At 34.1% G+C, this 25,230-nt stretch overlaps 2 protein-coding genes across 5 annotated transcripts in view; one reads left to right on the top strand and one right to left on the bottom strand.

Annotated features, from left to right (window-relative positions):
• The window catches only part of CEP85L (centrosomal protein 85 like), a 169,039-nt gene that overhangs the window by 98,853 nt on the left and 44,956 nt on the right, over positions 1–25,230 (bottom strand). For all 4 annotated transcript variants that reach the window (XR_008298373.1, XM_053222328.1, XM_027057011.2 and 1 more), the window contains exon 3: positions 20,236–21,023. Coding sequence is in view for 3 of the 4 variants with exons in the window: in XM_053222328.1 (XP_053078303.1) it covers positions 20,236–21,023 (788 nt within the window). In the remaining variant the exon portion in view is untranslated. The remainder of the gene's footprint in view (positions 1–20,235; positions 21,024–25,230) is intronic.
• PLN (phospholamban) lies at positions 4,014–15,078 on the top strand. Its single transcript, XM_015064673.3, has 2 exons — positions 4,014–4,173; positions 12,529–15,078. Exon 2 carries the CDS (start codon positions 12,629–12,631, stop codon positions 12,785–12,787), a length of 159 nt encoding a protein of 52 aa, XP_014920159.1. The 5' UTR covers positions 4,014–4,173; positions 12,529–12,628; the 3' UTR covers positions 12,788–15,078.

Raw genomic sequence — 25,230 nt, 5'->3', positions numbered from 1 at the left:
TTTGCCTCCGACACACCACTCTACAAGTTGCAATGTAAATATTCCATGTAAAAGATTATATATATCATGATTTCCTTTACATAAAGTTAACTAAAATTAAAAAAAAAATACTTTCAAGGAATACATTAAAAATGTCACAAAACCATATAAAAACAAATGCAAATAAATGAACCCAGGATCCAGAATAATCATTTGCTTGGGTGGGGAAAAGGGGAACATGGCAGGACCAGGTGGTTAGATAAGGGTTATTATTAACATCCTGCCTTTTGTTTTAGGCAGTAATCTTAAAGGTGCATATAACTACAATTTTAAAAATTACTATTAGAATAAAAGCTGAGTAACTACATAAAAACAGGCCATACAATATTCAGAGTATAGAAAGTACCACAGATTGCTATGAATCCAATGGGGAGAGAAAATTTTTTTTTTAGTTTTTAAAAGGCTCAATTTGGGAAGCATGAGCTTATCGTGTAACCTTCCTTGGCTCTTAACCTCCAAATATATGTTCAACAATTTTAAATGACAAAAAGGAAAATTATTTTCTGTTATTCTACTCTTGTCCCAAGTGTCTCAATCCTTCACATGCTTCTCCTCCTCTCCCACAGTGAGCTTTGAAATTTAGAAGGATTTTTTAACTGTCCTTAACATTTCCTTCTTCAGGATTACACATTCACTACCACCTTGCAATCTTCCTGTTTTTTTATTCACTTGTCCAATCATTCAATCAGTATTTAAGAGTTATAATAAGCCAGGCTCTACAGTAGGTAATAGTACCACAGAGAGTAAGTAGTGGTATAAATATGAGTTTTTGGATCAGCTCTCAAGGAGACTAAAGTCTAGGCAGATACCACTAACAAACGCAATAAAAAAAGACAACAGAGTAACATGCAAAATTGGCACAAGGCAGGGAAGGCTGTGCTGATGTAAACTGAAACAGCCCTTTGCTGAGAATAAAGGTTGGTAAGGAGGAGGGAGGCTTAAAATAGAACAACAGACTGTTGAGAGGGCCACAGCACAGGTTCAGAGCACAGGATACAAAGGAATGTGATAAGAGACAAAGCTAGAAAGACAGAGCCTAAAAAAACAAAGAGGTCTGGATTTTAGCTTGTTTGAAAACTCAGTCCTCCTTTCGAAAAAGGGCTGCCCATACAATTACAGAAACACAGAAATTAACTTACGTGCCACTGACTTTTTATGGCAGAGTGCCAAAGCCTACTGATCTGTTCTCAGAGTGTTTTTATATCCATCAAATATATAGGATTCCAAATAATTTTATAGACACATCATTCTTAAGGTAGTGAGGCCTAAGTGTGGGCGGTACATAGTTACTCACAGTTCTTCTAGAGAACATGGCAAGGAAGGGGCGGGGAGTAAGTTTATAGCAGAGAATGATGATGGATGCCACACTTCAGCAAGGTGATCAAGGTCAGCAATGGTGATGTCATGTTGATAGTAGGTACTCTTAATATGTGATAAAAATGGTACTTCACCTCTCTGGTCTTCCTCTCAAAAACACATTAACCAGTCTAACTAACCATGAGAGAAATATCAGACATATCCCAACTGGGGATCATTCCACAAAATATCTGACCAGCACTCTTCAAAATGGTCAGGGTCATTCAAAAAAGCAAAGTCTCAGAAATTGTCAAAACCAAGGAGACCAAAGGAGCCATGACTAGTAAATGTAATCTAGTACCCTGGATACGGTCCTGGAAAAGAAAAAGGACACTAGAGAAAACAGAGGAAATCTCAATAAAGTATGGGCTTTAGTTAAAATACTGTTGCAACTGTTCTGACAAAGCTCCTTCTAAACAACTTTTTATTTGAGCAATCAAGCTAAAACTAAACAGCAACACTTCCTAGAGCTCCATTTGGACTAATAACAAGCAGCAACAGCAGGTAACCAAATGGAAAAGGGTAAACCCAGAAGCTCCACACCTATGTACAAATCTACAAAGTAAGTTTTTGTCTCCATTTTCCAACTATGACACATACAGTCAGCATCCCTTCTAAGGTGGGTGTGTGCACATGCCTGTGTATGGGTTTTAAGCAAACATGTCAACATGTGAGATATCTAGGGCATATTTTCTTCAATCAATGGCAATTTCTTAGTTTATCTAAGTATTACTAACTGTATTTTCTTAGAACTAGAAGTGCTTATAATATAACGATCTATCCCCTAAGCTTCATTTTCAAGTGAATGCATAACTGGCAAACAAGCTTAAAGCAGACTTTCTAAAAATAATAACAGTTTTCAATAATTCACCTATCACCATCTTAAAATTTCTTACTTGATGTATGCTACTCTGTGAAATCTATATTCACGCTATGACTCCGTCCCCCCAACATGACCATCTATCAGGGAATTGTAACTAAATGGATCCGGATCAGTCTGTGCTTAGCAGAGGTGTGATCTTTGACAAACCACTGTGTCCCACTTTAGGCTTGTATTTCAAACCTAGGTTTTGTATTTCAGTTATCACTGGAAATTGATAGTATTAATAAGAGATCCTTGATATGTAAGGACTGAAAGAAAAAAAATGCTCGTAGCATTTTGAGCAAAATGTCAAACATTATTCATGCAATTTCTTTAATTTTGGGTTTTAAGTTATAAATTTTCCCTTAGCAATGTTCACAGAGGGTCTTTTGAAGTATTATTTTTCTATTAGTTTTAGCTGATTCCTTAAATAACAAGAGATTTGCTCTAGGGAAGGATTTTATCTTTCTTTGGAAGAAGCCAAAACCATCTCCATTTAAGGACACATACGCAGCTGCTGCAACACATTTTAGTTACCCATAAGAAAGTGAAGCAGGCTGAGTTCACTCTGCTATGAATATATATATATATATATATATATATATATATATATATATATATAAAATTAACAGATAACTCCTCCAGAATTACAGAAAAGATTTAAAAATCAGAATTTGCAGGTATGGTGATTTAAGTAAATCAAATATACAGTATAAACAAAAAAGCAGAGTAAATAGGAAAATAATGCATAGCTTTTCAAATGAATTATTTCCCAGCTCTATTCTTAAACTGTTCTAGAAACTTCATATATCATTCCATTTACTAAAATTTCATTTGTATAGTAATTTTCATGGGAACAACTGATGCATTAAATGAGTCAATCCTTTCAGAAAAATTACACAACTTAAATGTCTAACTAAATGCATGTCTATTTTCAATAAAGTATCATTAACTAGGATGCCACTGATTAGGAATCTGATTATTTCATTTTTAGCAGAAAGTTACTCTTGACACTGTCTGAGCTTATTAAAATTTAATAATATTTTATGGTAGTTGAATGCAGATGCTAAAAAATCTTCAATTCTGAAATTTGCAAAGTGTAACTTTTCCTGGGGTAATATACATCAGTTTAAATATGATAATTATTGTTCATAAATATATTGTTAAAGCTCTAACTGAAGAAAACACAAATTAAATACATGTATTAGTTCTTATTTTAATTGTATGATAAGCTATTTTTTTAAACTGAAATCAGTAGCCTGGGTTTCTCACACATACTCCATCCCATATACATAGTGGTATGAAGAAAGAAAACTAGATAGTAAAAGGTATAAAATTTCATCCTGTGAAAATGTTTAATTACTGTATGTTAGGAACTAGCATTATGAAACTATAGTATTAGAGCAATAGCAGTAACAACACAATGAAAGTTGTTTGACTTAAGCTAGTAATATTATCACTTATTAAAATTCCTACATATCTATTTTAGTTCCTCAACATTATCACCATTAGTACACAATTATTTCTAAGCCTGAAGATTCATGAATCTTTAAAAGGAGCTTTATACTACTGAAAACTTAGGTTGGTTTTGTTTTGTTTTCCATTTATCTCCCATATACTTTTTAAAAATACAAGAAAAAAATGTGGCACAAAGTGTTAATGACCTTTCCACACCTAAAGTAAGATAAATGACATTCTAAAAAGTTTGGTTGTGATAAGACTATGGCTAACCAATCATAACTTCAGAATGCTTGTGTGACATCATAAAGACCTCCCTAGAATACTTTTCCTCCTACACCTACTTCAATTGTTCCCAGAAGTCTGGTAACAGAGTCAGAAAACTTTCTAACTAAACACCGATAAGACTTCATACAACTCACAATACTCTCTATATTGTGATCATCACAACAGCCAAGGTAAGAAAAAGATTTCACTGATTTTGGTCATTCTTGCTTTCTAATATTCAAAATTACTTAACTTTTTCAAAACTTAATCATATTTTATAAATTTCAGTTCAAAGGTTAAATAAAATGCTTAATATGACAAAACCTTAATCTCTAAATAAATGCATATCCGTTGAGCGACAGTAAACAAGATTTAAATTTAAAATAACAAGGGTTGCATCATCTTTGACCCTGGTTACTGGTTTATCATTTTTGACTTTCATTTTTATTTTGCTTTTCAAAAATGAATTTCTGCCAACTAAAATATCTTTCAATTATGTTGCCCTATTTGGTGGTACTGGAGATTTTATTTCTTCACGCAAAAACAATGGCTTCATCTTGATATGTTACTGTGATGAAAATCAGGATAGGACTGGGCTTCTATTTGCATCTGTGATACTATGAACAGTCATGTGATTGTAAAACATGCATATTGCTGGCATGACTATTCCAATATGATGATTCCTTACAGTAGATATTTAATAGAGTTTTAAACAATATAAAACAACCTACCTTTAAAATGTGTTTAGTTTTTCCCTCTCTATAAAGTCCACTAAACTTTTAACAAACACTAAAAAGAATTCTAAGATTTAATAAATTCGGTTACTTATATGAAATCCAGCGTTATATCATGAATAACAAGTTTAGAAAATTTTAAACACCCATCAAAAACACATGTAAAATTAGGGAATACTGATTCAGCATTTTTTTTTAAATAAAGAGACATTACTTTGGCAGAATATTCCTAAGTATCTCATTTGAGTTAATTTGATAAAATGTTTATTCTGCCTATTAATAATGAACATGCTGTTATCAAGTTACCATTCTCCATGGTTTCTCATTATTCTATCCTGCAATCAGAAGGGGGGAATGACAAGGGAGAAAGAAATTTTAAAAATGCCCAAAAATGAAGATGATACAATAAATTTTATGACCTCTGTTTGAATTCCACTTACTCTTGATATTACCAATCCTCAGTTTAATATACAAAATGTGTCTTCCTTCTTAAATCTCTGACAGGACACAAAGAGTATTACATCGATTTTATCTAATTTTTATTTTCATATGTATGCCACAAAATAAAATTTACCTCTAGAATTCTAAGTTCTTATGACAAATTAACTCTATTGCTTTTTACAGAAAAGAACTTATAATTCCACAAGCAGAATTCCTTCAGACATGCAAAAACATTTCTAATTTTTGTCTACCACTGAGGTACTCTAATTGTCTCTCATTATCTTTATACTCATAAAATGTTTTTCCTTTGCTATCATATAAAAGTCACTTGGTGCTGGTGTTATATATATATATATATATATTTATGCATTTTTACACAAATACCTATCAAATTACATTCTCACACTTCAAATGAGATATTCATGAGCTCTTTTATGATACCAGAATTTCACCATGTCACATATTACTCCAAAAAGTTAATAATTTCTAGAAAGAGCACAAATTCTGCTATTAAAGCTATCCTTAGATTAAAAATGTGTACAGGTTAATAGAAATCACACAGTTACTGTGATTGTTGTTCAAATTTCAAACATAAATGCCCTAGTGCCAGACATTTTGTCCCAATTTATCTCTATGATAAGGTGAAATTTAAGTACTGCTTTTATTGCTGAAGACAGGATTTTTAAAACTAAGGGCTAAAAAAAAAAAGTATCAGATGAAATAGGAGAAATATGAAGGATGTTTTTAAATTATGAAAAATGTTTTAAAAATGTGAAAAAGCTAAAGTAAGTTGCTTTACTAAGTCAGTTACTATCATTTCCTAAAACGCAAATATCAAAATGTTTTTGACAGTGGACATAAAGGAAAATAATATTCTAGAAAAAAGTGCATTTGGTTATATATTTTTATATGTTATTTCTTATTCTAATTAATTGGAAATAGAACATCTGTATAAACAAAATATTTGTATAAAAATTTGTAAAAAAATAAACATTGTAATGTATTAAATGTATTATGTCATATATTGTGTAATGTGTTAAATTATTTAACACATTAAATGTTTAAGTAAAAATTAAATGTAAAGATTAGATTAACTCTCTAAGTTAGACTGTATATTTATTGCCAATTCTAGAAATAAAGAGGGTCCGTTAAAACTTCCTTCTTTATTATTGAACAATCTTCTAAATGTACTGCTGTATACAAATATTTCATTTGATCCTTTTAACTCCCTGTATGTTTGGTGCTGCATCTCTATTTTACAAATTAGGAAACAGATGCAAAAAGGTGAATTACAAGGTCACAAAGCTAGGAAATGGTGGTACCTTGGCAGGAGCCAAAATTTTAGAACTCTAAACCACATGCACATCACATCCACTGATCAACATGGCTTAAAAATACATCATGACATTGGCAAAGCAAAATAAACTAAAAGACTTCAAATACTGTTAATGGTACTCTAAATGTAAAGTTAGAGGACACAAACTTCTATTTCAATTTGAAAGCACTCCATTTCATTTAAAGCTATTTTACACATGGGGCATTATACCCTTAAAAACCTATATAATATCCTCCTAATCACTTTTAAAGTCAGGGATATTAGAAAGTTATAGATATCCTTGTTATTAAGTAATAAACCATGGAAGGCAAAACTCAAAATAACTGCACAGGCTTTAAAAACAATGTAACATGCTACAATCAATGTTTCCTTTTATTTAATTTGTTTCATTCCCAAAATATTCATGCCTTTAATCTATCTAGCCTATATACCTAAAAACTAAGTTTAATTTCTCAAAACTTTTCACAAAAACCACAGTTCTGTACTATATTCCAGTTCCAATATTAAACCCTTACCTTTCCTCAATTTCATTACTGACCTCCTCACACTCTACCATTTAAAGTATTCCACCCCATTTATTGTGAAATGCTTGAAGAGAGGAATCTTGCCTTGTTATTTATGCTATGAAAATGACTCACTTAAATCTACACAGTGAATTAACACTGCTGGTCAGAGCAGCAAAGGAATAAACCTAAAGGTTAAAAATCAAGGAAATTATCTAAATTACAATTATGTAAATCAGATAATACATTGTCTCTCTGAACATTTCTAGAAATTGTACTTCAATATTCTTACCCTACATAATTCTGAAGCATGTATTACCAAATAAACACGTGAAAATGAAGCCTGGGCCTATGGCTCTGTTCAAGTGCATTCACAGTCAACTGAGGACCTCTAGTGCTTTTATAAATGTACTCCACCTCAAGGACTTAAAAAAAAAAAAAAAAAAAAAAAAAAAAAGACCAATTCACTCAGATTAGTGGGGGTATATTTAACTGGCATTCATTTTTCCTTAAAACTTCCCCCTACACTCCCTTCACACATCTTTTCCCCCAAAAGAAGAATCTGAAGTCTCAACTACTACAGGGTTAAAAAGAATATTTTAACTGTGACTAAATTAATTTTAACATAATAAACAGATAACAAGGACAAGCTTACAGACAAAATAGCAACAACAATGTGACAATTTCAAAGAGAAAAATCTCTCTATGCTGTTGTTTAACGGATCTTCCTCAAGGCAGAGCTTTACCGTGATAATGTCATTATGGGGTCAACTTAGAGGTTGAGATTTTTATATTTACACAATTCTTTTCATAACTAGGCAGAAGCAGCCTGAAGATTCTTTAAGATAGCCAGTGTGGACCAACAAAGTTGTGGAATACTGCTGCCACAAAGTAACTTCAAACAGAACCTCCAAGTTAGGCAATCTCAAACGGAAAAGTATTTCACCAAAGTGAACTCCTGGATGCCAACAGATTGATTATGGTTCTAATGACGAACTGTCCTGATTTAATTCAACAAGTCAAAAAAATACATACACAATCACTTCCAGATTATCTGTGAAAATGACAGCGAAGAGTAAGACTAAATAAAACCCCCAAATAATCTTAATATACATAGGTCTAATCTTCTGAACCAATTACATGGGAAAAATTCTTAGAAAGTATCTGTCAGACTATAGTGTTGGAATACTTGAATTTACTGGGAAAATATGCGCAGATTTACTAAAAGAATAAGCAGCCAAAAAGGAAGCAAAATTCTGAATTCCACAAATATAAAGAATCTCAGGAATTTATGGTTTCGGCAGAGAAAGCACCCCCAAACAAATGAAGTTCAGAAAGTCACGCAAAACACTGAGGATGAAGATTACTGCTTACCATACACAGCATTGTTAAGGCTTCAATGTCCTAGCAAGTAATAAAGCAGACCACTAAAAGTTTTCCAAAGTCTACTGAGACTGAGGATTGTTTTGCACAAGAATGTATCTCATATATTAAGAAACAGGAACACTACAAAGTTAGGACCCCTGCAGAAGCTGACACAGTACCTTCCATCCAAAATGTTGTCTACCATGGCATATTAGTTGAAAGATTAGCATCCCATGTGGTTTGTCTCTTTCCTTTTTCTACTTCAAAGAAACAGAGTATTATCTTGAACTTGACAGTATTTACTTCTCAATTTCACTTTTTTGAGCAAATCAGGAAAAGTGGACAACCAAAAACTTTATAAATCCTACAAAGAACAGTAGAGTTATTCTTCCCATTCCTCTAAAAATTAGAATAGATCCCACAGACATACAACAAAATACTCTGTGGGTAATCTTCTGTCAAAAACTCCTATCAAAGAGTATTTCATAGTTTGAATATTCTGATTCTAGGGCCTGGGTGATGAATTAACTTTTAAAGTGTTCTATTCCTGCTGTCCCAAACAACTAATCTACACATTTCTTTTAAAAAGGGGAGCAGGGCTGATTTCTATCTCCATTGCTACTGGTGCCAGATGCAAGTTCACAACTTCCCAATACAATCTCTTTCTGATTATCCTAAATTAATGAAACTACTTTTTCTATGCCTTCCATCAAGTATTACTCTATTACCAGCTAAGGAATGGAGGGGTAAAAAAGACTGTAGGAGTTCTAACCTCATAGGATGTTGTGAGTGCAGAGAAAAGAATGGTAAACACCTGACAACCATGTCATAAATTATGACGCACGGAAGGTCACAGACAACTCTAAAGATAGGATTGTTCTGTTGCCACACAGCTTTTCAATTTTCAATGTGCAACAGGAAGACCCATCTTATAGGGATGACTTCTGGGTTAATTATCATCATACATATTTTGGAAGTTCAGTAGAATCAGGACTCAACACATTTCAGGTTGTGCACTGGGAAATAAATCAGGCCCAATAAACTGAAGGCATACAACTAACATTTCAGTATATAAAGCAGATTTGGTTTTGGTTTTAGCATAAGATTCTAAGCAGCTACAAATTAGTTTAGAATAACGACATTTCTAAGTTTGACAGGAAATGACACTATTTTTGATTATTGGCTTTACACTCAATTTGTTTTCAGGAACATAGCTGCCTGTTGCCATGATATCATCTTTAAAGTGTATTCATCATACTTTCATCAGAAGAGTTCATCTTTCTAGGGCCTGTTTATATTTCACAAACACCAAATACCCATCTGAACAAAGCCTCGTTCAGGTTAATGTTAATATTAACAACAACTTATGTAAGCTGTAATCCTCTGAGCTTCATTTCCTTCACCTGTAATAGAGACTTGAGAAGAATATTGGAAATTATGTGTTCAACTATCAAATTCTGTTATTCTAACTGGTTAATCTGTTAGCCACAGCACTAGAAAATTAACAATCTTCTGGAAACAGTAAAGTAAATCATAAGAATTCCTTGTTCAACTTCATTGATTTATTCAAATAGTAACAATCATGCACTGCATACTAGAACACAAAATAAACATGTAGTTCCTTATACTCATGAACTAGAAGCCTACTTGTGGGCGAGGACATGTAAATAAAAATTGTAGCACTGTTGAAATAGGTAACACTAAAACCCAACTGAAAACCAGCAGAGGTGACAACCAATTTTACCTTAATGAGTAATGGAAAGTTTCATTAGGAAGTGATATTTAAACTGGGCCTTAAGGATCAACTGAAGTTTGCCTGGCAAAGAATCAAAGGTAGACCGGGGGGGTGGAGGGTAGACATTCCAGGCAAAGCCAGAACAACATGTGCAAAAGACAGAATCAAAAAAGGCAATGAAGTATTTATGGAAAGGTGACATGTTTCATGTGACTGAAGTACCACTCATCAAAGTGTCAGGGTAGGGAATGACTCGTGTATACACATTTCGTGAGGAACAACTAGACAGCTTCTTCCTTTTCCATGTTTTATCTCAAAATAATTTACATTCAGAATTTTTAGACCATTTAAGTTGTGGGACTTCACAGAAATGTAAGTTCAAATAGGGATGACCAATGTTAGTTCGCATTCCTTTCTTAACTATTCTGTTATATATCCTCTTACAAACTAGTCAAATACATAAAAAAATTAATAATGGGATCCTCCCCACCATTACCCAATAGTATAAATTCATTATATCTATAACACACAAATAAATATAAGCAGGAAAAAACTTTAAAAATTCATTTTCTTTAAAAAAAAAAAAAGCTTTTATTCCTATAGTATTTTATCTGAGGAATTCAAACGAAAGTAATTAAATTAAATAAACATATTTAAGCTGCTCTAAAATCTACTAAGTAGAGGGGTGTTATAAATTAACAGCCACTGGTGTGGGACAGTGAGGAATATATGCTACAAGCATACGTATGCCAGAGAAACACAGGCTGTAACCAAGTCTTTAAGAGAATGAAGTTTGATGTTAGTAAGTTGTTTGGATCTCCTCACTACATACCAATACCAGAAAGGACGCCAGAGCCTACAGCCAAATGAAAACCCAGTCTAATATATGATTCAAACCTAACAGAGCCAAGATGAGGTACCAGAACTACAGAATGTAACCATATACCACACGGTGTTTTGGGAACACGAAATGCCTCCTTCTCCCTGATCATGCCTAAAATATATATTCCCCTCTCCCATTCTTTTAGTTCTCCCCTCTGCTCTCTTCAGCACTGGTCTCTCTCAGAAACGGAGCTTACTGGTTGAACTGGGTTTTCACATGATGTATACAGATTAGGGAGAAAACGAAACCTGGAAGCTGGGGGAGGTGGTAATATCTTGATCAACAGCTACATAACAACAAATGTTAACAGCCATGACCTCTGGGCAGTTGATTATGGTTATATTTTATTCAATTTCTAATTGTTCTTGTTTCAAAATTTATATAGAAATATCCTAATTGACAATAAAATATCCCCAAATCTTTGTAAACTATTATCTCCAGACATTCAATTTATAATTTCTAATCTCTAATTTTTCTATAATAATGCATTAAGTTTTATTTTGTCTCATTAATTACCACAATTAATTAGGCAGAAACTAATCAATTAATTAGGCAGAATAATTTATGGAAGCTCTGAAAAAAAGCAAACGGAAACCACTGCTCTTGAGTACAGGCCATTTCTAAATAACAACTACGTAGTGGCACCTGGGTGGCTCAGTTGGTTAAGCGTCTGTGTCTTCAGCTCAGGTCACGATCTCACGGTCGTGGGTTCAAGCCCCACATCAGGCTCTGTGCTGACAGCTCAGAGCCTGGAGCCTCCTTCAGATTCTGTGTCTCTCTCTCTCTCTCTCTGTCCCTCCCCGCTTGCACTCTGTCTCTCTCTCAAAAATAAACATTAAAAAAAAATTTTTTTTTAATAAGAACTGTGTACACAGTGAGATAGTGATGGTTTTATTACTATGCCTTCTGAGCCTGACAGTCTTCAGTATTTAATATCGTCTTGTTAAAACGTAACTCAAGACAGCATATGCTACAAAACTATAAAATCATAAAAAGGAATGACAAACATTTGAATCTATAGTTCTGATAAAAGACTTCTCATTTAACTATTTTATTTTGGACTAAAATCAACATCTGGAAAATAATTTATTGTACGCATTTCTTTTTATCAGATTTTCTCTGAAGCTATCAATGCACTAATGTTCACAACAATAATGCTCTCAGAGAAATAGTCTTAATAAAACTATGTATGTGAGAACTTTTGCTCAAGGGAATAGTGGAAAATGAGCTGCACCCTAAACCTAACTGTACTGCTAGTCATTTTGAGAGGACGAGGCAAAAACTGCAGTCATTAACACTCCGAACACAAGACGAATGAGACATCACGGTGACCCTACCAAAAAAGACACACACTCAGGACAGATATAGGGAAACACGTATGTGCGTGTGTGTGTATGCATGAATATTTGATGTCATATCAATATGTACATATTTGATGTCATAAATACAAATAACAATGAAGAAGATGAATAACAAAATTGTGTTTTCACCTGTTCAGAGAATAGGTTACACATATGATCCTAATCCATTCACTATTTTATCATTCCAGGCTACCTAACGGAAGACAGTGATTGAGCTCACAACTGGCTGCTAGCTTTTACCTTCCTCTTCACCATTTAAAACTTCAGACTTCCTGCTTTCCTTGCATCATGGAGAAAGTCCAATACCTCACTCGCTCTGCTATAAGAAGAGCTTCAACCATTGAAATGCCTCAACAAGCACGTCAAAATCTCCAGAACCTATTTATAAATTTCTGTCTCATTTTAATATGTCTCTTGTTGATCTGCATCATTGTGATGCTTCTCTGAAGTTCTGCTGCAATCCCCAGTGATGCAACTTGTCACCAACAGCATAAAATCTGTCATCCCATGAAGAACGGGAAATACTACATACCAGACCACTTCCTAAGTAGAAGAATTTCTTTGTGAAAAGGTCAAGATTCAGAACAAAACAATTGTTAGCAAATGTATTCATCTGTGGAATCTTGTAAACATGAAAGGAGCTTTATTTTCAAAAATTAACTTCAAAATGACTATAAGTGTGTATAATGTAACTATCAAATTCCTTTACAGAGCTTGTAAGTTTCTATCCCAAATTTCTTCTGAGGATGAACTAGAAGTTTAGTTTTGAAACTGCACTGTTAACCCGTTCACTTCACCTATAAAGCATTAGCTTCACTTTTTGGGGTAAATGTATATTGTACTGCAAAAGCCTCTCCGATGTTTAAGTATTTTTCAGGTTTTCACCAAGTTTGTACCAAACTAATCACTCAAATGAAGTGTCATCATTTGAAATAGCCTATGGATTCCTCACATCATTTACTTTTGTTATTATCATTCAGAAGTCTTTGTAGTAACTCTCAAAACCTACATTTTAAAACAGAAATTGTATTCTTTCTCTACACTACACTAACATTTTTAAGCTTTATGAAAAACAAATATGAAAAGGCAAGGCCATACGCTTACATAAATAAAATTTCTCTTAATTTTTTCAAAGAATTACAGAATTCTAGTATACATAGGCTAACAATAAATCTGTCCTCTCTAGTACATTATGATCGTCAGATGAGAACTACTGGTTAATTTAACAGCTGATAGTATAATTAGCCATAATTATTAATACACTACTAGAATCTAACCTTAATTTAAGGCACTATAGTTGATCATCTGAGTATATAACTTACTACACTATGTCTTTTGAATCATGAAAGCTTAACACTTTAGAATGATTTTATAGATTGTCTTCTATTCTAACCTCATACTCAATGTAGGCAAGGAAAATAATTTTTAAAAGAATAAAAGAAAAATATATTATTTAAAGCATTTAAAAAATAAAAATTTGGGTTCCCCCAAATTAATTATTTGATCACATTTTGACACAAACTTCTTGTCCTGTTTATTAAGAGGATATAGCTATTTTCCTTAATCTATCAACCAGATGGTCAATACCTACCTACTTGGCAGGCCATTCTACCATGCTAAGTTATAAATCCAGCAATGCTAATCTACAATTATTTTCTTGCTGAATACATTTTCAATTTCCCCTGTGATCATTTAAAAATACCTTCCAACTCATAATGGAAGTTTAAAAAAAAGTGGTGTTGGAAAATACACTCACCAAAATGTCATGATTTAAGTAATTTGACTCAGTTTAAAATTAGGCCTAAAGTAATTTATACCTATACTGCATAATCCAATAATTTTAGCTTCAATTCAAGACATATTACTAATATAGCAATTACTAAAAGAGTAGAAAACACATAATTTACTGACTTGCCAAAATGAGGTTACTAAAAGAATTTGAAAAGTCAGTATACCAACTCTGGTTTGTAGTACAAGTGCTACTAACAGTGTGGTCTAGGAGACACTGCTTTTTTTCTGGGCATCTGAGAGGTACTGGAGATGGGGAGGGAGACAGTTTTGGTTCACTGATATCTGAGAAAAGAGGAAAAAGGGATCTCATACTGACAGGGAGACTTCTTCAGCAAAGCCTCATCTATGGTCTGGAAATCCCTAACATCAATTAAAAAGCGTATAAATAACAAGCAATACATTTACCTCACTGGTGTCAGTAATTACTTATGAAAAAAGTAACCAAGTTCTATTATTAGCTGCACTGATCTTAAAAATAAGTGGAAAATTCGAAATGCCAAATTTTATGCCTTCCATTATATTGTTCTCTCTAACATCAACATCAAACTATAAAATGTGAAGTCATGGGGTTTTTCCTAAGTAAAACAGAAATAAGTTTTTTGTTTTCATTCTGCCCTTAACAGAAATTAAAACCTTTTTCTTGAAAATTACAGAATACTGTAACTCAGACTATAATATAGAACAAAAAGCTATCCTTTAAACGGAACTTATTTATTCTGTTTATCATGATATGTAAAGAGTAAGAAATAATAAAACAATGTATTTAAAATTTTTAAAATATCAAATGTTCTTTCTTCTGTAGAATAAATTCTACTCTTAATTTACAGGGTACTAAAAATGAACCAATTTTTCAATGTTTAATGTTCCTTTTATACTTTAGTTGGTTCAAAATGTTTGTTTAATGTAAACCACCTACAATAAAAAGAACTGTTTTGAACTTGGTGAAATCTCTCTTTAATAAACTCATAATTGATATGACCATAAAACAATCTAATTATAAGTAGTTTTGATCTTGTAGGTTTTCAGTGGCTTTTCTCAAATAAAATAAGATCAAGATTTCCTGATACAGACACAAGAGGGCAGACCTACATAAAGTAATGAATTTCCTATTGTCTAGATTTTTACTTCTTTTGATTATTTTTTAGACTTCAGGCAAAGTGGGAAAATAATAAATTTTCAGAAAATATTTGCTCTGCTGGTAAGTAAAAGCACAACTTTAAAATGCATAAAATTATATGCCAATACTATGTAGAAAAATTGAAAGGTTAAAGTCAAACACATTACTAATTTACTACAGCATGTATACAAAACCAATTATATGCTTTTTAGCTACCTATTAAATGTATCACAATCTCACATCCTAACTATTTAGACTGTCATAGGGTCCACATCTTTCAATGCACAGTTACATTTTTTTAACCAATAAAAACAAACAAAAAATTAAAGATAAACAATACAAAAATAAGAAAAAAAGAAAACTTTTTTTTCATAGTATGTAATAGAGTACAAAAAACACTCTCATGTTAAAAATAAAACTTTTTCAGGGGCGCCTGGGTGGCTCAGTGAGTTAAGCCTCCAACTTCGGCTCAGGTCATTATCTCACCTATCCTGAGTTTGAGCCCCACATCAGGCTCGCTGCTATCAGCACAGAGCCCACTTGCGATCCTGTCTCTCTCTTTCTGCCCCTCGCTGACTCGAGCTCTCTCTGTCAAAATAAATAAATAAATAAATAAATAAACATTAAAAAAAAGGGGGTGCCTGGGTGGCTCAGTCAGTTGAGCATCCAACTTCGGCTCAGGCCATGATCTCACAGCTTGTGAGTTCAAGCCCCATGTCGGGCTCTGTGCTGACAGCTCAGAGCCTGGAGCCTGCTTCATATTCTGTGTCTCGCTCTCTCTCTGCCCCTAACCCACTCACATTCTGTCTCTGTCTTTCTCAAAAATAACCATTAAAAAATAATAATAAAAAAATAAAATAAATAAAACTTTTTCAATCTCTTATCATGTTAAACAAAAACCAAGTCATTTCACTTTAAGTCATTTGATCAAATTTTTATTTACATTTTTGATTTATATAAATTTTCCAGAAAAAATGTTGAAATCATTAGGTGTCAATATCTTGGCTGGTCAAGCCCCTGCATGATTTAATTAGGAAGAAAATCCTATCTTCCTCTTTTTAATAATTGCAACCCAGAACTTAGAAACATCCTAGGGAATATAAGAGAAAAAAAGAATAAACAACTTTGTCCATAAAGAGTCCATTTCTTCACTACTACCTGAGAGACGCACTGTGAGCTTATAGGAACCCAATGGATACTGTTTTATACAGAGGTATTCAATTTCCATTCCCATCCCATTCCCCTGCTCCCCACAGAAGAAACACAAGAGGGACATAGTAAGGGATACATTCTCTCCAAAGAGAAGACAAGGCTTTGTTGTTTGTTTTTCTCTTCTATCATAGTCCTTGTAGGGTCAGAGAGATTTGGGGAAGGGTGACAGGAGAGGGACAACATAGTACAGAGAAAAGACCCAAAGACAGTTTGCACATGGAGGTGTATATATATTCTAACCACCTCAAGGCACAGATGGCTTCTCCTCCTTCACAAAGGAAAACGTTTCAGAGTACTATACTACCTGCACTCTGATTTAGCAGGAAATCACGGGAAGCAAGGAACAGCATGAACATTAGACTGCGAGGCTAAGTCAATGATTATCCCTAAGAAGAGCAAAACTTCCGTATTACAATAGTAACGTTTTGAGGGACAAAAGCAGTGGGAAAAAAACCTGTTAAGATCAAATGAGATAAGCTAAAGTTCTATATAAATGTATGGTGGTATTAGATTGTGACTCTCAGCCAAATTCCTTTCCATTGTTGTAAAAAGACGGTTTTTTCATGGTGAGAGTTTAGCAGTTGTGCTGGCAAATCATACACATTCTCCCAATTTATCAGATGGGCCAATCCTCATTACGGCTCTTCCCTTTATATAAAAATTAGACTAAAAGGAAGTCAAATTTTTTTAAGTCTTTTAAGAAACCATTAAGATGAGAACTTTTATAATAAAGGCAGCACTTGGAGGCTCCAAGGAGAAGGCACTGAAGACTTCTTCTGTAATAGTCCAAGAAGGGAATAAGAGAAGTGATCATTTAAACATAGCAACTGAAGTGTCTTAAGTGTTCTTTACCTGGTTTCATCTTTCTACTACAAAACTTAAGAGCACTACAAAGAAACCATCCCAAATATGGTTAATCAAAAGGCAGGACATTCCAGGGCGTGTGCAACTTTTGTCCCTTTGTAGCCTGCTTCCTCTACATGTACTAGGGAGAAGATTTAAAAAGAAGTCTGGCTCTACAGTGCACCTCCAAGCTCCCTAGCCTCTCTGCACTGCTTCAAGATTGGGAAAAACCTAGTTTACAGCAGAGGTTTCTCTGAGCAGAATGAGTGAATTAGGACTTACTTCTTTCAATTCAATTCATCCAATTTTCTCAGTTACCTTTCTATCATACCTACTAAGTTAGGTTATCACAACCTACTAAAGGTTCAGCACCCTGTGAACTACTACAATTCTGTGCAAAAATACCCGCTGGAAAAGTATATGCCTGATCCCTGTTCTCCTATAATCACAAAGCAGTTGAGAACTAAAATATAACAGGGGCGCCTGGGTGGCTCAGTCAGTTAAGCATCTGACTTCAGCTAAGATCATGATTTCGGGGTTCATGAGCTCAGCCCCCGAGTTAGGCTCTGTGCTGACAGCTCAGAGCCTGGAGCCTGTTTCAGATTCTGTGTCTCCCTCTCTCTGCCCCTCCCCGTCATTGTTCTGTGTGTGTGTGTGTGTGTGTGTGTGTGTGTCTCTCAAAAATAAAATTAAAAAACTTTTTAATTAAAAAATAAAATATAATAGTCTTTTAAAAATTACATTCCCTATCTTTCAATCACTTGAACTGATAAATCACAAGTCTAGTTAAGTTGCTCTTTTCTGATTTGTAGTTCAGACATTATAATAATGCTTGTTTGGTTATGTGATTTGAATATACATAATCAAGACTATAAGCAGTCTTGCCCAAAACAAGAGTAAGGAAGGCACAAGGGACGTGTTAAGGATTCTGTGAATGTAGCACAACAGGGTGTGTGTACGTTTTGAGACTATACTCAGATTTGTGAGGTTTCTAGATAAGTGATCTCCTTATCCTTCCATAGAATATATTCCTTTAATCTTTATTATTTTTTATTAGTAGCAGTAATGAATAGTAATTTTAAATGTTTTCTCTAAGGGAAAGTTTGTAATTTCTGACAGAATTAATTTCAGAAAATTACTATTTCAGTAATACTGTTTCAGAAAATACTGTTAATAAAAAATGGATGATAGAATTTACAGAAAATTCTACAGATAATTGCTTTCCCAGTTAAAATGAGCTGTGGAAATTATCTTGGAATAGAAAACATTTCCAGATCAAAAAAAATGTACACATTTACATGTTACTTTAGGGGATACACACCCATTTTATTTATATGTGATATTTTATAAAGTGCTTTCTTCAAACTGATTAATAAATCTTGATACCCAACTTAATCTTTTTAAAATAAGCACACCTCTATTTTATAAACCTAACAGATTTCAAACACCACCAAAACTTTATAAATAACTTTACTTCCACTTTCTCATTTCATAGATGAAGAAATGAGAAGACATGCACATGGCCAACATATACATGAAAAGGTGCTCAACATCACTATCAGCAAAATGCATATCAAAACCACAATGAGGTTATCACCTCACACCTGTGAGAATGGCGATCAAAAAGACAAGAGATAATAAGTGTTGGTGAAGATATGGAGAGAAAAGAACCCTTGTGTAGTGTTGGTGGGAATGTAAATTTATGCAGCCACTATGGGAAACAGTGTGGGTGGTTCCTCAAAAAATGAAAAATTAAAAAATTCTCCTTCTGGGTATTTATCTGAAAGAAATGGAAACACTAACTCCCCAAAATATATGCACTCCTATGTCCACTACAGCTCTAATTACAACAGCCAAGACATGAAAGCAACCTTAAGTGCTCACTGATGATTGACTGGATAAACAAAATGTGGTACATATACAACACAATATTATTCGGTCACTAAAAAAAAAATGGAATCTTGCCATTTGTGACATGAATGTACCTTAAGGGCATTATGCTAAGTGAATTATGTCAAAGACAAATACCATATGATCTTTTACATGTAGAACCTTAAAAAAAAAAAATCACAGATATAGAGAACTGACTGGTGGTTGCCATGGGCTGGGGGTGAGCAAAATAGGTGAAGGGAATCAAAAGACAAACTTCCAGCTATAAAATACATAAGTCATGAGGATGTGACTTGTACAGCATCATATATACCATGATGACTATAATTAATAATATAGTATTATATATTTGAAAGTTGCTAAGAGAAAATCTTACAAGTTCTCACAAGGGGAAAAAAAATGGAAACTATGCATAGTGAGGGACGTTAACCAGACTTAAATTTATTGTGGTGATAAGGTCACAAAATATACATAGCAGATCATTATGATGTAGAATTGACACTAATGTAATGTTATATGTCAATTATATCTCAAGAAAAAAAAAAGAAGAAAGGGAAAAGAAACTAAGACCCAAAGAAATGAAGTATTAAATGACAGGTAGAAAATCATCCAGGTTCTGAATTTGATAGAACCAGAAATAAAATCCAAGACCTCATACTCCAGAATTACTGTTTTTCCAATTATACTGTGCCAGTCCCCATATCTGTTTCAAGTTTCTTTAAATTAAGTATATTTTTCTTTATTTTTATGCCCACTTAACAAATGAGAAGGAAAGTGAAAACTAAGTTAGGTACAAGATTTTAAATTTTCCATGTTAATCAGCCTCAAGTCTTTGTTTAACTTTTGTTTATCCAAACAATACTTTGGGAGTTTATACCTTTTATAAACTTGTAGCAACTTTTATAAACTTAGTAACTTGTAGGAAAGAGGAAAAACAAAACCATCTGTGTCTGTGGACACACTGTCATACACTTACTGCAAGTGTGCTACTGTACTCGTAACATCCACTGGAGGGAAGCAAACACTAGACTTTGAGCCATACCTGCACTGGTGTTTCATTTTCTTGTCGAAACTCTTCAATTTGCTGCTGTTGCCAAGGAGCTAAACTGTAAGAGTCCTCTGTAGTTCTATTTTCCAACGGGTTTGTCCGCAACTGCTCCGTAAGCCACATCTGTGTCCTCACAGAAGGTTGAATGGGGACTCCACCTACTGCCTGTTGACCAAGCAGTAAATATTTCGGAGGTTCAAAAGCCTCTGCATTTGTCATAATGGGCTTGCTTTCAGGTAAGGCACTGTATGTCATGTCTAAGGTCTGTCTCCTAAGGGTGGAGGAGGAAGCTCTAAAGTCGTCTTTGCTACAGCTCTCAAATTTATATTTGCAGTCCAGAGTTGACGATCGTTTTTTATTTATTTCCTTGTCTTCTAGTTTAAGCATCTCCATACTATCATGTAAGCAGCTAGGCCCAATTGTTCTTAGTTGCGAGGTTAAAACCTTGCCTCTCCCTGTCTTTTCCAAACCACTCCTTGACTCTTCCGTGTGTACAATGCCACCCTGGCTGAAGTTATCCGAGGCAGTGAGTTTGGATAAAGATGACCATTTCCGGAGGGGCCGGAAGTCCTTCATGTCTAGTGAAGAGTCCTGTTCTCCCCTACTGTGGTTTCCCAATGCTTGCATGAGGCTAGTACTCCATTTTGAGCCATCTGACGTCAATGATTCCCTGTGTTTGGAAACTGTAGCGCTGGAGTTAGACGGCATGACATGGGCAGTAGGAAGAGTAACCAACGACCGACTAGGCTTAAAAGATAATGTGCCACTTGAGGTTGAATGATCTGGAAAGAGAAAAGAATGTCAAATTAGTTATAATTAATGGGGGTGGGGGGGAAGGGTCTAAATGTGAAATGCCAAAACAAATATCTGAATATGGTTTCCCAGCACAAGTTTTTCAGAGATACTTTATCAAAATGAGTTTATTATCATTATGTTTACCTGAAATAAACCAAACATACTTTCAAATATTATTTTCTAAAAATGGATACACAATGGAATATATGCCCATTTACTATCTGCTTACAGATGACAAAGGACTAGAAAACAGGTTTACAGTCACCTTATTTAATTATTTTTACTTTTTTAAAAGAAAAATCCATCTCCTCACTGAGAGGTCTTATTCATCATCCAGCCCAGAAATAACTTTACCAGAAAATGTATTTTTCATGGTCTTTCCTGAACTGTGGAAATCTATGCCACACTTAAACATTTTAGCACCTGCCCAAACTCTAATTCAAATCAGAAATACGGGTAGGGTGCCTGAGTGGCTTAGTGGGTTAAACGTCCAACTCCTGATTTCGGCTGAGGTCATGATCTTGCACTTCATGAGTTCAAGCCCCATACCGGCCTCTGCACTAAAGGCTGGGAGTCCGCTTGGGATTCTCTTTCTTTCCTCCTCCTCCCCCCTCCACTCACATACACTGGCTCTCTCTCTGTCCCTCCCTCAAAATAAATAAACAGTGGAACATAATCAGAAAGCATTCCAGCAATATATTTGTGGATACAGAGTAATTCCTCCATTCCTAGTCTCCTTTAAATGGCATCATCAATGGTATGATTCCCAAGCTAGAACTCCTGGAGTCTACTTTAGATGGCTATCTTTCTCTGCACATTCACTAAATCCCTAAGTTGTAAGCCTTCACTTCCAAAATGATTACACAGCTATTGCCTTAGGTCAAGCCTTCCTGTGTTATTGTTCTACACACAGTAACAGTTTTAGAGGCTCCATGGAAACCCAAAGCACAAATAAAGACCTCTATATTCCATGAACTTACCATCAAGTTCCAAATTATCATCAAATGTGCCAACTTAAAATTAAAGATTATAAATTTTACCAGAGGAAGCTTCGAAATAGGATAGCAATTCAAAGTATGAAGGGAGAAGAGATGAGTAGTAAAAGGCAACCTTCAGAGTTTATTCTATATTTTCCATATTGTTTGGTACATTAGAATATATTTACTATTACTTGTTAGCACTGATATTGTTTTAAAGAAATAAAATAATGCAAAAAGAAATGATGAAAAGGTCATAAGAAAATTCACATTAGAAAGAGCTAGGCAGACTAATTCAAACAATGAAATTCCAGTAGGTCTTTACACAGAATTTCTTCACTTGGAGATAAAGAAGAAAAAATATTACAGATGGGAGAATACAAGCAAAAGTATTATAGTGAACACTTATTTAACATGTTCAAGCTTTTCATCAGCTTCTGCAGAACCTTTTTATACTCATGAAAATTGCCACATTATTATAAGTCTAATCACACGAAATTAATTTTAGATCTCAAATTCCCAACATATTCTGCAACTATGATGCAGACATTAGAAGCACCAGCACAAGATTTCAGTTTGGAAGGGAGTCACTTAGAAAACAGGCTCCAGATGGACCCACCATTTTTGGCTGGCATAGGCAACAGCAGAGGCATCGGCCTTCCACAATGGGAGCACCACCCCAGAAGGGCAGCAACTGGGCAGCACTGGTGCTTGGTGGGGCTAGAGAAGTGACAGTTCTCAGAAATGATTTGAGGCATATTACCTGTAAGTTTAACCTGAAGCCTGGTTCTCCAGCCTTCCCCCAAAATTCTATGAGGTACCAAACACCCTTAAATAAATTCTTCATCTTCTCAATCAGGTCAGCAAGCTTCTTTGGCTGATTAAGAACACTAACTGATCAGAGTATAAAGCCAGAAGAATGTAATTCCCGAAGTAAATAACAAATTATCCCATTTGTCTGCTGTATGCAGTGTCAAGAAAAGTTGCTCAAAGGAGAAAATTAACATTTAGAGTTAAGTATATTGCTCAAGATCACACAGTAAGGAGGGTCTTTCAGATACTGCAAACCTGTATCTAATACCAGTGGCTGAACACTAGGGTGGCAGGGGTAGACTTCAGTCCTGCCCCCCATACCCAATCTCCCATCAACTCCAATACACAATGTTAAGAAAGAAAAATCTTTTGTTTGTTATGCAAACCTCGTTTCAGATAAATGTACTTGATTCCCTCACTCCCTTTCCAACCAGTCTGACACATCTTAGGTCATACCTATATAGAAATTCTAGAAATGGCAGTGCTTTGGATTATGTCCTATTGCATGCAAACAAAATAAAATGCCATGGAAATCTGAACTTGAACCATTAGATTCAAAGACTAGTATACTACACATTGCATCACAGCCAGCAAACTAAATTTTTTAAACAGAAAAAAAAAAAATTGCTCAAGTCAATTCCTGAAAGGTAAAGGTGAAACAGTTATGTAAGTCTTCAAATGCCCAGGTAAGGAAAGAGGCTGGCCTTCATTAAGCAAGAAATGTGATACCACTGAAAGTTTCCAAAGGAGTAACATGATCAACACCATACTTAAAATGATTATTCCAATAACACTGTTGAGGATTAAAGCAAAATGATTAGCCACATGAAGATTAACAGATTATTATGGTAATCAATAGAAAAAAGAAAGGGAATATGCTACTAAAGGTCAGTTCTAAATAGAAATAGGACAAACGTCACTAAAAGCCTATGAAATATCTGTATTAATACATTATAGTATTAAATCTGTTTACCAACTATATAATTATGTGTATAGATACATAAACACACACGTTTGTGTCACTATTCCTAAACGAGTATTTGTATTAAAATCATTAAATATCTTTATTTTTTTAAGCTTATTAATTTTTGAGAGAGAGGGAGGAAAAAGGCATGAGCAGGGAGGGGCAGAAACAGAATCTCAAGTAGGCTCCAGGCTGTCAGCACAGAGTCTGAAGTGAGGCTTCCAGGGCTCAATGTTATGAACCATGAGATCTATGACCTGAGCCAAAATCAAGAATCCAATGCTTAACTAACTGAGCCACCCAGGTGTCCTGAATATCTTTAAAACTAAAAAAATTTTTTTTTTAATTTTCAGTTATTTACATTGAAAAAACTTAGTAAGTAAAGTATAAGGTTAAATGTAACAGTTTTAAAACTAGTCTTTTTAGATTCAAATCCTGGCTCTCCCACTCAGTCACATGTCACATGTGTTCAAACAACTTACTTAACCTCCTTGCATCACAGTCACCTCATCCATAAAGTAGACATGACAACAGTGAAGATTAAAAGAAAAAATTGCACAGAAAGGACTCAGAAGAATTCCCGGTACAAAGCAAAATGTTAATTATTATCACATCACTGAAATAGCTAAGTAAACATTATTCCATCATATAACAGACAAAAGAGTAAATATCCATACTATACAAGGAACTCCAATAAATTAAAACAAAACAAAACCTAACAAACCAATTTTAAAACAAGCAAATTAGAAAGCAAATCACAAGAAATAAAAATAAATAATACATGTTAAAAAAAAACCCAGATGTTCAAACTCATTAATAGTTAAAGTGTGTTCCCTATCCTATTCATAAAATTATTAAAGGCTATAATATCCTACAATAATGGAATCATAAATTGCTATAGCATTTGAGAGAAGAGGGGCAATCTGTCTATACATATCAATATTTAAAATATGCCAGCATATAAGTGAATGTATGTAAATATGTATCTATTTATGAGCAGAGAAATGGTATGAAAGAATACACCCCAAACTTAACAAAGGTACACCCTTCATCATGGAAAGAGGACATACAATGTCTTATTTTAATTTCTTTTCAAGGAGCATAACTTGACCATTTGGTCAAACTATTGCAAAGATGTCTTGGTTTGTGACCTCAAAGAGTTTAAAATATCTCAAATAACACTGTTACTTAAGTATGAATAATGTATCAGGTGACTGTCTCACTTTCCATGTCACAGCTGAAACCTCTGAGACCAGAGATCACTGCCTTGGCTGTTACTTATATCTGATAATGTGCTACTTTTCTGTCTTCCTGTGCTAGCTCAGTATTTCCCAACTTCATAGAAAATCAACAACTGGTGATAAAAACAAATTCCATATCAGACTAGCATTTACTCCTACAAATCTGAAAAAAATCGATATATACTATTCAAATATTACA

The sequence above is a fragment of the Acinonyx jubatus genome, chromosome B2 (genome assembly GCF_027475565.1).
Source record: "Acinonyx jubatus isolate Ajub_Pintada_27869175 chromosome B2, VMU_Ajub_asm_v1.0, whole genome shotgun sequence".
Lineage (NCBI taxonomy): Eukaryota > Metazoa > Chordata > Mammalia > Carnivora > Felidae > Acinonyx > Acinonyx jubatus.
The sequence above is the reverse complement of the archived record's forward strand: the minus strand, read 5'-3'. Positions and strand labels throughout refer to the sequence as shown.